The sequence below is a fragment of the Phragmites australis genome, chromosome 6, assembly GCF_958298935.1.
Source record: "Phragmites australis chromosome 6, lpPhrAust1.1, whole genome shotgun sequence".
NCBI classification, from domain to species: domain Eukaryota; kingdom Viridiplantae; phylum Streptophyta; class Magnoliopsida; order Poales; family Poaceae; genus Phragmites; species Phragmites australis.
Window position 1 is genome coordinate 36,232,093 of NC_084926.1, and position 18,263 is coordinate 36,250,355.

General features: G+C 43.1%; 1 protein-coding gene across 3 annotated transcripts; it reads left to right on the plus strand.

Annotated features, from left to right (window-relative positions):
* Positions 1 to 3,582: 3,582 nt before the first annotated feature.
* On the plus strand, positions 3,583 to 17,945 carry LOC133922334 (cyclic nucleotide-gated ion channel 1-like). 3 transcript variants are annotated; one of them, XM_062367623.1, is made up of 8 exons: positions 3,583 to 3,818; positions 9,769 to 10,300; positions 11,190 to 11,414; positions 12,672 to 12,952; positions 13,040 to 13,151; positions 14,198 to 14,434; positions 16,108 to 16,333; positions 16,420 to 16,955. In XM_062367623.1, the coding sequence occupies exons 1-7, from the start codon at positions 3,595 to 3,597 to the stop codon at positions 16,291 to 16,293; spliced, it is 1,797 nt and encodes a 598-aa protein (XP_062223607.1). In that variant the 5' UTR covers positions 3,583 to 3,594; the 3' UTR covers positions 16,294 to 16,333; positions 16,420 to 16,955. The 3 variants fall into 3 exon arrangements, with proteins under 3 accessions (XP_062223607.1, XP_062223605.1, XP_062223606.1); XM_062367621.1 differs by lacking the exons at positions 16,108 to 16,333; positions 16,420 to 16,955 and adding an exon at positions 16,972 to 17,945 and having other exon boundaries at positions 11,202 to 11,414; XM_062367622.1 differs by having other exon boundaries at positions 16,108 to 16,955.
* The last annotated feature ends 318 nt before the right edge of the window (positions 17,946 to 18,263 follow it).

Sequence of the window (18,263 nt, forward strand, 5' to 3'; positions counted from 1 at the left end):
CTGCTATGGTGAGGTGTGCTTCTGGTTGATCTTTCTTCTTCTTCCGGTATGCTTCCACAACATGCTTAGGTGCTTTGCAAATGCGGGACCAATGGTCCCAAACACCACACTTAAAGCATGTCTGATTTTGCTCACCATAAGGCTTGACTTCTTTCTTTGTCTTGCCGTTATTATCACTAGGTTTGACTTTGCCTGTCACCACTTTCTTTCCTCTCTTCTCCCGCTTCTTATTGCGGATCTTGCTCGTTTTGAAAGAGAGTTGATTGACTTCTAGTCCACTACTCCTTCCTTGCGGCTGGGATAAGAAGTTCTTGTTTATGACTTCGTCATGAACTTCATTGAGTTGCAACACATCAATCAATTCTGAATACTTCTTGTAATTTGATTGACGATGATTGCGTGCGGATTCTGCCGCATTAGAGTGGAAAGTGGAGAGAGTCTTCTCAATTTTCTCCTCTTCTGTGATCTCTTTCCCATAGAGACACAGTAGTGTGCATATACGGTGCAACGCGGAGTTGTACTCTCTGACATGCTTAAAGTTACAGAAACGGAGCCGGACCCATTCTTGCTCTGCTAGAGGCTTGATGGTGTGCTTAAGGCGCTCAAAACGCTCCTTCAGTGCGTCCCATAGTGCCTTAGCGTTGGTCACTGCCATGTACTCATCCTTCAGAGTGGGAGAGAGATGATGACGGAGGAAATGAAGTGCTTGATCATTCTCATCCTCCGTGGGAACTGTTGCACTGCTTGTTCCCAGACCAATTGCAGCGCGGAGCCTCTTTGCTCCAAGTACGATCCGAACATCCGATGCCCAAGTGAGATAGTTGCGGCCATCAGCACTTAGTTCAGCGAACTCCTTGTTCGTGATGCCAGCCATCTACATTTTTTTAATAACGCAAACATTACTACTAGTAAAGTTGCATCATGTTGCTAAATTGAATTGCTGCAATTTTCGATATTTTCTATGTTATTATGTGAATTTTACTGAATTTAAACACATAATAGGCAATTTAAATAGTAACAATAAATACTGCATAATGGCTAAAAAATATGAAAAAACAAATTCTAGTGATACTTTCATGCCAGAAAAATATTTTTGGGATTTTTTTGTAAAGTTTATGGGTTTAAACGCAAAATTCTAAGATTTGCGTAATTTCCAAAACCACATGGTCTAATTTGCGAAATTTCTGCATACGCCCTTCTTCTTCTTTTTTAGTTGTGTGCTGCATGCACGTGGATAGGCATGACTTGTTGCATGTTGCATACATGCATGTGGATCATCACAACATCACGTGGAGATGGCCTGCTGGTGGATGCACGGGGCTTTTGCATTGAGGCATGGCCACAGGGACGGCAGGGCCCCCAGCCATACGGAGCAGCAGGGGTGTGTCTTCTTCTGGGCACGCGACACGCATGCGGTTGCAAGTGGGGCGGGCTGCGGGTGTCTGCATCCCGTCCGCACTAGCCGCGTGCTTTTTGTGGGATTTTGCGGCAGCCCGCAAAGCACCGCTAACTTTAGGTGGGGCTTTTGCGGTGTCCGTGCCCGCGTACATCCTACGATGTGCTTTATCGTCGTAGATAAGATGCTGATCGTTTTGTGCTATTATGTGTTGCTGATTGTTAAATTTGAAACGTAGCCTCGTCTTCACTGTTTAATATATGAACGACAAGTTAACAAAGAGACTCAGTGCATGAATACAGCGGCGTTAAAAAAAACAATTTTTTTTTTCAAACCATACAAAGAACAAAAATTACTGGGGAAAATTTTGAGTGTAGAACTTGAACAAAGTCAAGCGGCTATAAAAACACAGAGCATGAAACTAACATCACAAGAAATGACCCACCATATACATATTGGAGCACACATATTTAGAAGGTAGCAAAATCAACAATCACAAGAAAGACTGGCACACAGATATTTGAATCTTAATCAGGAAAGTATCCTAAACCAACATACTACAACCCTGTACAAGATGCGAAAGACTATTAGTGAGCAGTATTGTTAGTGCCACCACAATGCAACAGCTGCAGCTGAAGGCTCTGGATAAGCTCATTAAGTTGCTGAATGTTTTTCTCTTGCCTGTACAGAATAGATAATCTTATGAGCTGTGATAGTTTGAATGCATACAAAAGAAATGACCAAAAGACTATTAGTGCAGGAATCACTTGACAGATGAACATAGCTGCATGAATACTAGAATCTACACAGGAAGTAGAATCTACACAGGAAGTAGTGGCATCTATGCAGATACTCACTCTCTTTAACTGCATCTATGCAGATACTTACTCTCTTTAACAGCATCAATGCAGATACTCACTTATTATTGTAACCCTCAGTGAGCACCTCTTGAAGCCCTTTTCTCAAGCTGTAGCAACCTATGCTGCTATGCAATAAACTTATACAGCTGCTAGCATGAAGAACAGAAACTGAGCAGTTTATGAAATCTATGCTTTTCTCAAACTGAAGCAACCTATGCTGCTATGAAATAAAACTAAGCAGTTTCTGAAATCTACAGCTGCTAGCATGAAGAACAGAAACAAAAGATTTAAAAGGAGATACCTGAAGTTTGCAGTTAAATTTCATCATCGCCATCATTTCCAGTCCAATTACCAGCTATGTTATCCCGTGTAGAGTCTAAAACAATTGAAATGAATTCAATACGCAGTTAAACACAATAACAGAAGATGTAACTTTTGGTGTGGGTAGTGTGGGGAAGGATAAATACCTTTTGCTCGTATCCAATCTTGCAGACAGATAAGAGCCTCTATTGTGTCACTAGTCAATCTGCTTCTGTAGTCATTTATAACCCTCTCTCCAGTGGAAAATGCTGATTCAGATGCTACCGTTGAGGCAGGGACTGCTAACAAGTCACGTGCCATACATGCATTTGATACTTGGTGGAGTTCATCTTCCAAAACTCTAGGATATCGAAAGGAACTCCTATGGAGACTGTTTCTTCTTCCAAGTACTCGTCAAGCTCACTTATTCTTCTCGTTTGCTGCACACTTTGATGCTGCCCCCAATCTGCCCATGGGTTGCTTTCATCTACATTTAGTTCATCATCATTTACTGTTTGTGCATTCTTGTAGATTGAGTCCGACGAATACTCAGCAAAGAGTTTTACAAATGTTTTCTGCACTTCAGAAAGGTATAAGGATGCTCTATTTTCAAAGCCTTTTTTCAAACAGAAGTCAAGAAAGCCAAACTTAAATCTAGGATCTAAAATAACAGGAATGCAAATCTTCAAGAACGATAGATCCTAATATTTCTTGAATTTCTCCTTCATCTCGTGAACCATAGATGCAATGACTTGGTCTGCATTAGAGGACTCTCTGTCCAATATTCTCTTCACCTCTCAAATCTAATGAAAATAGCAGCTAGAAGTAGAATATTTGGAACTTGACACTTCTTTAGTTGCATCATAGAATACCTTCAACATGCTGCAAAGCTTCTTTGTCACACGCAAGGGATCCAGGCCGATCTTCACGTGAAAAGCAGGGGGCACGACACGTCAACGGAAGCTTTCGGCCGATCTCCATCTGCCCGCATGTGGTGACACAACGGCCGGTACAGCGACCATAGGGGCGACGGCCTGCATGGCTACTGCTACTCGGTCTGGTCGAGCTGGACTCCACACCCACACGACGACCGCGTCCCACGATCGAGCCGTCCCTCCGACCCGGTCCGGGGAAACCGGTAACGACCTCCTCTGCTTGGCTTCCCCGTCGGTTCGTCCTCGCCGCCGCCGCCTCCTCCCACGAACTACACCTCTTCGGTCCGCGACGCCGCCCATCGAAGTCCCCCCGCCCCACCCGCTCAGGTAAGCTCACCGCGCCTGCTCCTCCCGCTCCGCTTCGATCCGCCCCGATCCACATTTCTGCTCTCGGCTCAGTGCGGCTCAGTTCGGGTCCATTTCGATCGATCTCCGGCTGCTCCTTCACGGTGTGGTCTTAATCTCGTGGCGTTGCTGCCCTCGCGCGCCGTTCCGCTTCTGGGGCTGCTGCTCCCTTGCTACTTGGGGTCTCTCTCACGGTGCGGCGAGTGGGAGTCGCTGCCCCCTTGGAACGCTCGATTTGGTATGCTGAGTGGGTGCGTTGGCTGGGCTACGCTTGCCCCCGGCGAACGGATCGGGAATTTCGATCCCTTTTTTTCCAACGCGATTTAGCGGGTGGTCCAGGAGGTGAAGTTGCCAGTTGATTCGAGTTGCTCCGGGAACGCCGGGTTCTGGTGGTGTTATTGCTTTCCGGTAGAAATCTTTCTTTCTTTCTTGCTTGCTTGTTTTCTTCCTAGGAACCGCAAAGTCTTAGTTCTTCCAGGTGTGCCGTTATTGTCAGCGAACGTTATCATGTAACAGCCTGAGGCCTAGTCGTACCTCACGTTCTGTTGAATACCTAGTTAGTTGGTCAGTTAGCTAGTCAGTTAGCATTAGCAACGTGCCTCTCACACGTGTATATGTATGCAGCTACAGATCAAAGCAATTCTGTGTGTTGCATCTCTTCTCTCTACACTCTTACATGGTATCAGCTTCCCTACGATCCTCTCCTCCCTGCGCCATGAGCAATTCGTCCTCCTCATCGGATGCCTTTAGCTCTCTACCGCCGCTCAGCTCCTAAGTCGCTACTGAGCCTGCTCCTGCCTCGCAGATCCAGTTGATTAACATCAAATCCCACGTACCAATGGTTCTTCACCTTCAAGAGTGAAACTATGGTCAGTGGCGACGCTTTTTCCACGCGGTCTTCGGCAAGCTCGGCCTCTCCGACTACATCAACGGCTCCACCCAGTGGGGCGATTCCGATTGGGTGCAGAATGATTTTGTCATTGTCTCCTGGATCTACACCACCATGTCTAGTGAGGTTTTGCAAATCATCTCCACCAATCGCGACACGGCCTACTCGTTGTGGCACGCCGTCAAGTCGCTCTTTCACAACAACAAGGAGGCACGATCCGTATACGTCTCCGCGGAATTCCGCAACATGTACCAAGGGGACATAACGGTCATGGCATACTGCACGAGGATGAAGACCTTGGCCGATAATCTTTGTGATCTTGGTGCCCGCGTGTCCGATCTAGACCTGGTGCTCAACATCCTACGTGGCCTCAACCTCGCCTCCACTTTGTCATCCCCACACTCACCATGCATCCGCCCCTCCCCTCCTTCCTCAAGGTACGATCTGCTCTCCTTCTCGATTAACACCGGTTGGCCCAGATGGCACGCCTTGAGCAGTTCGCTGCACACATGGCACATGCGCCAAGTGGTGGCGCCACGCTTGGGTTGCCATCGCTGGCGTACTTCAGCCTCTCTGCTCAGACACCACCACCATCTACTGCCTCCAAAAATGGTGGCAAGATTAAGACCAAGAAGAAGGGCTCTGGTGGCAACAACTCCAACTCCAGCCGCTTGGTGCCACTGTCGGCTTCATCTGCGGCTCCCTTTGGTGCATGGCCACCCAATGTCAATTCGTGGGCTGGCTTGTTCTAGGCCATGGCCTGGCCCATGGCTCGGGCTCCTGCTCTGTTCCCGGAGCTAGGCCTACTTGGCGTGCGCCCTAGAGCTCCTCCACCACAAGCGTACCATGTTGCACCTCTGCCTCAAGCTCAGCACCAACAAACATCTCTGGCAACACCAACATGGGATCAGACCTCACTGATCTAGGCGTTGAACAACATGGCAATGCAACCCTCCACCACCAGTGACCAGGATTGGTACCTTGACATGAGTGCTTCATCACACATGATATCCATCAATGGTAATCTCTCCGTTCTGTCTTCTTTTCCTTCCACTTCGCATATCATCGTTGGTGATGGTTCTTCTGTACCCATTACTCATGTAGGCGCCTCTGTCATTCTTACTTCTTCTCGTCCTCTTCATCTATCTCATGTCCTTGTTGCTCCTAATCTATGTCATTCCTACTTCTTCTCGCCCTCTTCATCTATCTCATGTTCTTGTTGCTCCTAATCTAGTAAATAATATGCTTAGTGTGCGACAATTAACCCGTGATAACTCTGTATTTGTCGAGTTTGACCCATCTAGCTTTTCTATCAAGGACCTAAGCACCAAGGTGGAGATGCTCCGATGTAACAGCACTAGAGAGTTGTACCTCTGATGGTTGCTTCTTCATTGGCCCGAGCGTTGCTTATTGTTTCTTCAGAAACATGGCATCGCCGCTTAGGCCACCCGGACAAGTAGTCCTTTAGTCAAATTCTTCGCTCTTTCAGTTTTGATTGTAATAAATCTAAGCCAAATACATATCATGCTTGTCGGATGGGAAAACACACTCGACTCCCTTTACTGATTCAGTTTCGCACACTAGTTTTCCTTTTGAAATATTGCACTGTGATGTTTGGATTTCACCTGTACAAAGCATCTCAGGCTTTCAGTTTTATTTGGCTATCTTAGATGATTACACTCATCATGTGTGGACATTTCCTATGAGACATAAATCTGAAGCTTCTTCCATCATCATGTCGTTTCATGCCTTTGCTTGCACCCAATTCTCTATTTCTATACACTATATTCAATCCGACAACGGTGTTCTCCATTCGTTTTACTCTGCACAAGGCATTGTTTTTTGTTTGTCTTGCTCTTATACTTCACAGCAAAATGGGAAGGCCGAACGGATATTACGAACGGTGAACGACTCCATACGAAAACTTCTTCAAGCCTCGTTGCCGTATAGGTTCTGGGTTGAAGTGCTCTCTATCTCAACCTACCTTCTGAACCAGCGGCCCTGCAAGCCGACCAAGCGCACGACGCCCTACAAACTTCTACATGGCAAGCCCCTTGAGTACAACCATCTGCGCGTCTTCGACTGCTACTGTTTTCCTAACACGGCATCTACAACGCCACACAAGCTTGTTGCACGATCGACTCCATGCGTCTTGCTCGGCTATTCACCAGATCACAAAGAATACTGATGCTACGACCTCGCCACCAGGCGCGTCATCATCTCTAGGCATGTGTACGTCGACGAGAGCTGCTTCCCCTTCGCCATGTAGCACGGTGGTGTCTCAGCACAACACGCGATGTCGACGACTACGATTTGCGACGACATCACACTCATGCCCCGCGCCTACTGCGCACCATGAACCAATGCCATCATCGAGCACGCCAGCCTCTGCATTGACGCCTATGCCCACTGCTCCTGTGCCTGCTCAATCCTCACCACTGCCTGCGCCACACGAGTCGCCAATGTTGAGCTCCACGCACACCACCAGCCCGCAGACCATGCCATCCCCACCCGTGCCGCCACTCGTCACACCCTTGCACCATATGCTTACACGCGGCCGCCGCAGGCATCTACAAACCAAATCCCAAATACGCACACATTGCCAGCTCCACGGAAATCTCTCCTCTGTTGTCCTCTATTCGTTTAGCCTTACGTGATCCAAATTGGAAGGTGGCAATGCACGAAGAATTTGATGCTCTCGTTGCCAACCAGACGTGGCAACTTGTGCTGCGACCGCGTAATGCTCACGTGGTCACTGGGAAATGGGTGTTTCGTCACAAAACTTGAGCTGACGGATCCCTCGAGCGCTACAAGGCTAGGTGGGTGGTGCGTGGATTCAATCAAAGGCCAGGTGTGGATTTCGATCAGACATTTAGTTTGGTCGTCAAGCCGGCAACAGTTCGCATTGTGCTTGCTCTCACTGCATCGCAACGATGGCCGGTTCACCAATTAGACGTCAAGAATGCGTTCTTGAACGGCGTTCTTGACGAGACGGTGTTCTGCCTTCAACCTGCCGGTTTCGTCGAGACCACCAAACCTGATCACGTCTGCCGTCTTTCGAAGTCGCTGTATAGGCTCAAGCAAGCGCCGCGCTTGTGGTTCACCCGCTTCGCCAACTTCGCGTGTTCACTTAGGTTCACAACGACGCGATCAGTTGCGTCTCTATTCGTCTTTCGCCATGGCAACGGGACGACGTATCTCCTTTACGTGAATGATATTATTCTCACGGCTTCATCAACAACTCTTCTCCGTGACATCATCACCAAGTTGCACATCGAGTTTTCGATGAAAGATCTCGGACCTATCCATTACTTCCTCGGCATCTAAGTCACATGCTCGCCCTTGGGCTTCTTCCTCTCTCAAGAACGGTATGCTGATGAAATCTTGGACAAGGCTTGCATGAGCAACTGCAAACTTGCTGCAACACCTATCGATACCAAGCCCAAACTTGCTGCTGATCAAGGTGCACCGGTCACAGATGCCTCTGAGTATCGAAGCTTAGCCGACGCTCATCAATATCTAACGATGACGCGCCCGGATATCTCGTATGCAGTGCAGCAAGCATGCTTGCACATGCATGATCCCCGGGAATGTCATCTCTCGCTGATCAAACGGATCCTCCGTTATATTCACAGTACTATGACTTACAGTCTTCAGTTCCATGCTTAGTCCATGGCAGACATATGTGCCTTCTCCGATGCGGACTGGGCCAGGTGCCCAAACACAAGACGTTCTACGTCCGGTTATTGCATCTACATCGGTGATTCCCTGGTGCCGTGGTCATCCAAGCGGCAGGCCACCGTCTCAAGGTCTAGCGCAGAGGGCGAGTACAGGACTATGGCGAACGCGGTCGCCGAATGTTGCTGGGTTCAACAACTTCTCGGCGAGCTACATCACGACATTAGTAAGGCCACTGTTGTTTATTGCGATAATATCTCTGCTGTCTACATATCTGCCAACCCTGTGCATCATCAACGAACTAAGCACATCGAATTGGACATCCACTTCGTGCGGGAAAAAGTGGCTCTTGGGCAAATCCGTGTGTTGCATGTTCCTACAGATCAACAATTCGCAGACGTGATGACTAAAGGGCTGCCGACCTCAACATTCATTAGCTTTCGTTCCAGTCTGAATGTCCTCTCTGGCGACGACGTCCAGACTGCCGGGGGGTGTCAGCGAACGTTATCATGTAACAGGCTGAGGCCTAGTCGTACGGCACGTTCCTGTTGAATAGCTTGTTAATTCGTCAGTTAGCTAGTTAGGTAGCCTCAGCAACGTGCCTCTCACTCGTGTATATGTATACAACTACAGATCAGTGCAATTCTGTGTGTTGCATCTCTTCTCCTCTCTACACTCTTACAGTTATCCAAGCGGAGGGAACTGCAATGTCACCTTTGTCTCAATTGTAACCGAACTATTACTACTTACTATTCATATAACCCGTTGAATACACCAGTTGCTGCATTGAATGAGCCTAGTTTACTCATCGTCTTGGTTATCTGCTGACCATTGTCTCCTTCATGCCTAGGCCTGAAGATTCTTATCCATTTTACTTACTAACAATTACTGAGAATCTATACAGCGAGATGATGGATTTTCACTCTGTGCCTTCCGAGGGCTCTTACGCAATTATGGTCAGTGATTTTCAGGGAGGTTGGTACTTCAATGCTTCAATTGAAGATTTGATCAGCTGTTGCCGCGTTGCTGGCCCTATTCTCCTCTGGCATTAGAACTTAGAAGTAAGCAATGGCGGCCCGTGAGGATAGATATGTGAGGTCAGACTCTTGTTCTATCCTCTCGTTGTACATTACATAGTTAACATGAGTCAGAGATGTTTAGAGTTGCGTTGCAGTTCCACAAGTTCAGCATGTGCCAAGAATATATTGGTGTATTATTTAGAAAGAAAAGCTTCCCTTCTTTAAAAGAAAACCTTACTTCATTGGAACTGTATGGTATTGGCCGCCTATCCGTTTCATTCTATGGTTTACAGAAAGTTCATATATTCTGAGTACTATTTTTTATGTTGTTTTTGTTTGTGCCCAGGTTTCAGGACTGGAAATCAGAGCAATCTGTTGGGTCAGACAGGGTAGTTTCAGAAAGAGGGCATAATGTCTTTGGCTTGCTAAGGGACAGAACTGCAGGAGCCTTTTCATTCCTAGGGAACCCTTCACATCCTGAAACTCTAAACAAATCAGCTTCAGAGGAAAGGAAATCCAAAACAAGAATTCTTGATCCTCAAGGCCCATTTCTACAGAGATGGAACAAGATATTTGTGGTATCATGTCTCATTGCAGTTTCTGTGGACCCATTGTTCTTATATATCCCAGTAATTGATGGCGACAATAATTGCCTGTATTTGGATAAGAAGTTGGAAATCACAGCAAGTATTCTGCGTTTTTTCACAGATATCTTCTATTTGCTCCATATAATATTTCAGTTCAGGACAGGCTTTATTGCCCCTTCTTCTAGAGTGTTTGGTCAGGGTGTCTTGGTTGAGGACACATTTGCAATAACAAAGCGGTATCTATCAATGTATTTTGTGGTTGATTTCTTAGCTGTTCTACCCCTCCCTCAGGTACTTGATATTCCATCTACTAGTTAACCCTGTCAGAATATGCATGCACTTCTGTACTAGGTTCTTCATGTAGAAAGGCAACAACAAAATGTAGTTAGCAATTTTAGGATACTTAAATAAACTTGAGTGAACCAAATGACCCAGAAGACAGACAGATGTAGACCATTAGTAGGACAAAATGCAAAATTGATAGTTGAGGCCTTACTGATGCACCAGGTGCTCAGTATAGTGATGCACAGATGATTTAATGGCATACATCTTGTGAGTCACTATTACGTCAGGATAAGCCTGTTCAAAAGTTGGAAACATAGTGTTCGAGAAAAAAAAGTTGGAAACAGCTATTATAAGCTGAATTTTGGCTGGAATCTGAAGCTTGGTAGTACAATTTCTCATGCTTGAGTTTGCATTGAGTTAAAACTGTACAGATCTTAAAGTAGAAATGGTCATTAGTTGGTAGGGGAAATTTTGAAGTAAATACTAATGACAATTGGCTTTGATTCTCCTGGACTTTTCATGGTACTGAAGCAAAACCCGATATTGAATATTTCATCTTGTTAATTACACCCTCCGATTCCAAAGATAAGTCGTTTTAGGATTCTTGCTAATCAAAGCTTTTCAGCTTTGATCATCAATGTATAAAGAATTACATAGATTGGTCACATAGGATTGATGTTACTAGATTCGTCATGAAAAATAATTCATAATATAATTCTTTCTATTGAAAGTAATATATTTTAATAGAAATGTTAGTCAAGTGTCATATTAGAAACCGTGTTGGTGTCCTAAACGACTTATATTTAAAATCAGATGGAGTATTTACATTTCCACTGCCATCCATTTTCATTTTTGATGATATCTTGTGCCATAAAGTTGTAATTACCTGTGTTAGTTTCATTGTCAGGTGTTTGTATTGGTGGTGCTACCCAATCTCCAGGGTTCCGAAGTTATGAAGGCAAAAAATACGTTACTGATTATAATTATATGTCAATATGTGCCTCGACTGATCCGAATAATACCGCTTTACCTTCAAATCACGAGATCGGCTGGTATAATTACAGAGACAGCATGGGCTGGTGCTGCTTTTAACCTTTTAATTTATATGCTCGCTAGTCATGTAAGTCCTCTTTACTCACTTTAGTAAGAAGAAAGCATTTTTTTATTATTACCCTTTCACCCACTAAAATTAGTTAAGCAACCACTTATAATTCTAAATTCTTGCTGATTTGGGTCCGTTGGTATATTTGTCTTGTTTCTTTCTTGGTCGTAAGTCGTCACGCAATGAGGTATGCTTGGGAGGGATTACACTATAGATTGGGGAAACTTAGATTAATCCTTCTTTTGCTTGCCTCAAAGGATGTGCCAGCTGCCCCTTTACATAGGCAGGTCACGGCTCTAATAAACCAAATCAAATCCTATCTCTAATTGATAACAAATCTAATCTTACCTTCAAAATAACCCTTAATAAACCTGACCTAATCTTATCTCTAAATGCTATCTAATCTTTCCAAATAACTAACTAAAAGATAAAGATGAGCCTCACATGCTCCAAGGCTCGGGTGCTGTCCACGTGAACAGTAACCCGCCCATGACCTGCGCGTGACAACTCCACCCCTCCTTCGACACAGCTCATCCTTGAGCTGGGGTGGAGGCCATGGCTGAAGTCAAAGGAGGTCCCATCTTGATGAAAGAGCTCGCCGCTGCCGCCCCGGTCCCATTGACGATGCCTGCGCTTGATCCTCCGAGATGAGCAGTGGACTTGCCAGAATAGAGTGGGTGATGCTGCAGCCACATTAGGCATGGCCATGGCTATCTAATCTTTCCAAATAACTAACTAAAAGATAAAGATGAGCCTCACATGCTACAGTGCTCTGTTACTGTTCAAGTGAATCATATTGTCTGAGACAACCATAAAACCTATTTATACGACAAACGATGAAAGATCTTGTCACGGAGAGACACATTTTATAATGTTTGCATATTCTGGTGGCATTCTGAAGCAGAATTTGCCTACCAGGTAATGAATTGGAAAATAATGTGAAACCTTCTGAAATTTTCTACAATTAAAGATGCCTTAATTAATAGAATACAGATTAAAGATGTCTGGCATACATCAATCGCCTTTTCATATTATGAATGTGAAGTTTCTTGTCGTGATTTTGGAATGCTGATTATATTGATCAACAACATCTTATACAAGCAAGTACTGGTTCACTAAGCAATACAAATACTAGAGAACCTCATAATATATAGATCAACCTGTTTGTCATCATTTTGTTATGAGATGACTAACCTCCAATAAGATGCAATTGATTTGCACGATTTCATTGTCCATGGTGAAGATATTACGAACTGATGCTGTAACTGCTTGCAGGGCTTTGGAGCTCTTTGGTACATTCTTTCCATCCAACGAGAGGACACCTGTTGGAGGCAAGCATGTAGTAACCATGATGGCTGTGATCCTACATCTTTATATTGTGGGAGTAATATATTTGGAAATAATACTTTCTTACAAATTGCTTGCCCAACAAATGGTACTGCCAATCCAGACCCGAACTTTGGAATTTTTCAACCAGCTCTCAATAATGTTTCACAATCAACGAGTTTCTTTGAAAAACTATTCTATTGCTTTTGGTGGGGGCTGCAAAATCTAAGGTTTGCTTGAAAAAATAACTTCCATTTTTTTCCATCAATATGTGATGGCTTAGAGCTTGCATTTATGTATTGGCTTATCTATTGCAGCTCTCTTGGTCAGAACATGAAAACAAGCACTAATACATCAGAGAATCTGTTTGCTGTTTTTGTCTCGACATCGGGTTTGGTTTTATTTGCACTCCTTATTGGTAATGTACAGGTACAGACACAGTATTTTAGCATTCATGGCATTTAATTGTTGTGTATGTTGTTGGATTAAGTGATAACTATTAGTAAGGTCAACATATGTGAAGTATGTTGTTGGATTAAGTGATAACTATTAGTAAGGTCAACATATGTGAAGTATGTTTTTTGACATGCAAAATTGTGCATCCGCATTTTTATTTTATTGTGCTAAAGCTCACTGCACAATATTGATATATATTCACTTCATTAGTCAAATTGTTTGGACAAATGTGAAATGAAACTGCCTATGGACTGGACTTGTTCATTTGGAAATTCACACCATGCTAACACCAAATAGGCATATATACATATAGATTTTGTTTACATAATTCTATGAAGTTAAATGCTCAAGTGATTCCACAGTAAAATACTTTCCTGGAAAAGGACCAACACTGATAAAAAACCTGTAAACAGAAAGCATCATAAAGCCATCTCTATTTCAAAAGATAAGCCTGTCTTTTTACTCCTTCAATATTAGCATTAGCCTCAGACATCTAAATCCTTATCCTGTAGGTCTGTATTAGCTGTGATGCCACTCCTAGTAACCTTAACCTTTGATATTCAAGTCCAAGATATAGGCCTAACAACCGCCCAAGCCCTGTAGCAAGTCTGCAAGAATTTACGGGCCTTATATTGGACACCACAATCATGTGTCCCTCTTATCAGAACTGATACTGGTAGCGACTTGGTTGTTTTGAAATAAAATGGGCTAACAGAAACTTTTAGACCTTTATTTAGAATAATTTGAAAATATTTTAAGTGTTATTTTCGGAATAATCCACAATTAACAAGCCATAACCAGCCCATTTCTCTTCCTTTGTCGTCGACTCTGATTTACCAAATGGATACTGCAATGTACCATACCACCATGTCATATTTAAAGACAACAGCCCCATTATTTATGTTTGAAGCAGGAACAGTTAGTTTAATATTTAATTACATAGTTACTAACTAGCCAACTAAAGTTGTGTGTGTGGATCCTATTTTCCTAATTTTCTTTTTTCGGTTGGAGAATTGCAGATTTATTTACAGTCAGCCTCTGTGCGCATAGAAGAAATGAGAGTGAAAAGGCGTGATACAGAGCAATGGATGGCACATAGGCTACTTCCTGAGAATCTCAAGGAACGAATACTGCGTCATGAACAATATAGGTGGCAAGAAACAAGAGGGGTTGATGAAGAGGGCCTTCTTGCAAACCTTCCCAAGGATCTTAGAAGGGAGATAAAGCGGCATCTTTGTCTGTCACTTCTCATGAAGGTATACTTTTTATATCATCTTTTTTTCTCCTTGTCCCATCTGATGCTGTATGTAGATGGATGTACTTGACACTCTCAAGTACTTAGCCCCTGAGATAAAATTTATCTACTGCGATCCATACAAGCTGGATATTTTGACTTATTGCCATGTACTGATGATGTGGATATGCCTAGTGTTATTTCCCAAGGACCATAAGTTATTGAATTTTATCAACCAGCAACCTGTTGCCTGTGCAATTCAAATAGTGGGTTTTTTAAGTTACACAAATGGAAGTTCCTGGTTTCTTTACTTATTTTATATGCTGAATCTGCAAATCTGCATGGTGTTAGCGAATGTCAGCTGTGGTTCTATTCTGGACCAGGCAGGTTCTCTTCTGGGCTTTAGTGCTACTCTGGTAGTGCCTGAAGTTTGATGTCTTCAGGTGGAAGTATATTTGCGTCAGTAATCCAGAATGGTAGATGCCCTTAATGGGTGCTTTGAACTGTGCATGTGATGAGGTGGTTGTACACACCACTCATGCCTCATGTGGAGACAGTACCTTCCTATCATTTGATTATCTTCTGCTCTAACATCACTGTTAAACTATGACGGGTCTTGATTAAATTTATGTGCTGATTGCTGAAGGGAAGAGAAGTGAAAGGCCCAATTAAATAATGTTATTGGGTAATGGATATTTGACTGAAAGCATTTCCTGGAGATTAGCTCCTTTGCTAGCTTATTTCCCCTAAGATGTTTTCTTTTTGTTGAATTTCTGCAAAGCTAGCCACACTTTAAAAAAAAAAAAAAGGAACTGGCCACACTTTATTGTCCCTAACTCTTCTGGAGCAAATCGAGCAATAGGAAAATCAACTTGTTCTGTAAAGGTGCATGCTATCATTGACAGTTCCCTTCAAAATGTGTCTGAATTACTATATGATGCATTTTAGAAAATTTCCAACATGGGCTTTTATTTACTTGACCCTAGGAAGTTGAATGACAGTTAATAACTTCTGAAAGACATCATGTAGCATATAAATTTCTAATTGAGGTCTTTAAATGACTTGAAAGTTGATCTATACTTTTTATACTGAGTTCATATCAGTTATATCCTCTTTACCCATTTACACAATGTGCACATTGCAAGTCCCAGTTGCAGTAATAGAATATATTGAAAGAGCTAGAAAGCACCGTCTCTGGAGAGAAAATGATGTAAATGCAAAAGGTAAACCTCTGGTAGCCTGGAAAAAGGTGAGCAGACCAAAGGCAAAAGGTGGATTGGGAGTCATAAACCTGAGAAGTCAAAACAGTGCTCTCCTCAAATATTTGGATAAGTTCTACAACAAGGACTTACCTTGGGTTAAACTAATTTGGACTACATATTATGCTAATGGAGAAATACCACATGCAACCACAGCAAAGGGATCATTCTGGTGGAAAGACATTTTAAAGCTTTGTGAAATGTTCAGAGGAATTGCAAATTGTAAGGTTGGAAATGGTACTACAGTTCTCTTTTGGAGTGATGTTTGGAACAATAATATTTTGCGAGAAACTCTGCCCAGCTTTTCTCATTTGCTAAAAACAAGAATATCTCAGTTGCAGATTTTCTAAAAAATAATGAGATCCAAGACCAGTTCCACATTCCATTAACTGAGCAAGCTTATGAGGAATTTCTTACACTGCAAAATCTGATCCAGGAAATCACATTACAAGAGGATGAACAAGATAAGTGGAGCTACATTTGGGGAACTGAGACCTATTTGTCAAAAAAGTTTTACAACATTCCATTCAAGAACTTACAGCCTCCTCAACCCTTCCTTTGGATATGGAAGTCTAAAGCTGCTAACAAGCTCAAGGTGTTCTCGTCTTCTCCTAATGGATAGACTAAACACAAGGAACATCCTTAAAAGAAAGAAATCCAAGGTGATAAATAATAACTTCAGCTGTGTAATGTGCGTTGAGCATCATGAGAAAACTGCTTTCCATCTCTTCTTTGGATGTCAATTTAGGAGATGCTAGCAAATGCTCAACATACAATGGAACCATGATCAGCCTTTTTTCAACATGATGGAGGATGCCAAACACAGCTCCCAGTCTCCATTCTTCATGGAAGTCTTTACCACTGCGGCTTGGCAAATATGGAAACAGAGGAATGGGCTTATCTTTGAAAACAGACACCCTGGTCTTGCTTCTTGGAAGCATGGCTTCTTAGATGAATCCAGGCTCCAATCACATAGATTAAATGAGGACAAGAGACAAAACTATCTGAGCTGGCTCAATTCTCTCTCTTAGTTTTCTCCTTTGTTACTCTCTTAGTTGAGGGTGCTTGTATAGTTTTTCTTAGTCTTTTGCTTCTCTTTTCTGTTGCTTAAGCCTTTTGTACAGTTCCTCTCTTGGTTTATTTTAATTTGCAGTAGGGGACTCCCCTACTGTTTTCCTTTCAAAATATATATATATATATCAACATCTTTCTCTTAGTTTGTTGCTTTGATCAATACATGCTATCCCTAATATGTTAATTATTAGCGTTACCATCTTTAACCTTTTCCCGCTGTTTGAAGGTTCCAATGTTTGAAAACATGGATGAACAGCTCTTGGATGCCATGTGTGATCGTCTAAAGCCCATGCTGTACACAGAAGGCAGCTGTATCATTCACGAAGGTGATCCAGTGAATGAAATGCTCTTCATCATGAGAGGAACTCTCGAGAGTATGACAACCAATGGCGGACAAACCGGCTTCTTCAACTCCAATGTTCTCAATGGTGGAGACTTCTGTGGTGAAGAGCTCCTCACATGGGCTCTTGATCCCACTTCAGCTTCGAACCTTCCTGGCTCAACCAGGACAGTAAAGACGTTGTCAGAAGTTGAAACTTTTGCTTTGAGGGCTGATGAGTTGAAGTTTGTGGCCACCCAATTCAGGCGGCTCCACAGCAAACAGCTCCAGCATACCTTCAGATTTTACTCACAACAATTTAGAACCTAGGCTGCTTGCTTTATACAGGCAGCTTGGCGCAGATACTGCAGAAAGAAGCTGGAGGATACTTTCTATGAGAAGGAGAAGAGGTTGCAAGCGGCAATTGTGAGTGACGGCTCTAGTTCGCTTAGTCTTGGTGCAGCGCTTTATGCTTCACGTTTTGCTGGCAACATGATGCGGATCTTACGGAGAAATGCCACCCGAAAGGCTCGTTTGAAGGAAAGAGTGCCTGCAAGGTTGTTACAGAAGCCAGCAGAACCCAACTTTTTCGCTGATGATCCAACCGGCACAATTTGTTAACATGTCTTGCCGGATCTACTTGTATTTTTTTGGTGTTGTCACAATTTATGATTGGATGCTGTATATAGATAGACCAAGTGGTCTAAAGCCGTCTAGTTTAGATAATGTAACTCAATCTATCGTTGGATTCTTTCAGCACATGTCATATTAGTTATGCATACTGGATGCACATATTATACGCATTCCAAATTATATTCCTACCTCTTGTGAATACCAAAAACAGAAGATCCTGTAAATTTAAATGATCAATTGTTTGTTAACCTGGGATGCACTAAAATGTAACGTTTCAGAGGATGAAATCCGGTGCATTATTGGTTGTTAAAAAGAGCCCGTGATCTGGTGTTGGAGCCTTTCTGTCACATTCGATCCTGGTTATGCCAGATGTAAATAGCTGATGGCATGTAACATTGTGTATCTCCTCCCTTTTCTTTAAATAAAGGAAGAGGTACATTAACCCATCAATTCGGTGGAATCATGGAAGCTGTTCCACAAAACAGGAGTAGAAGTTTCGAAAAATTCTTAAAGGAAAAAACATATACAAAGAGATGATATTATACAACCATATAAAATTTAAAGGT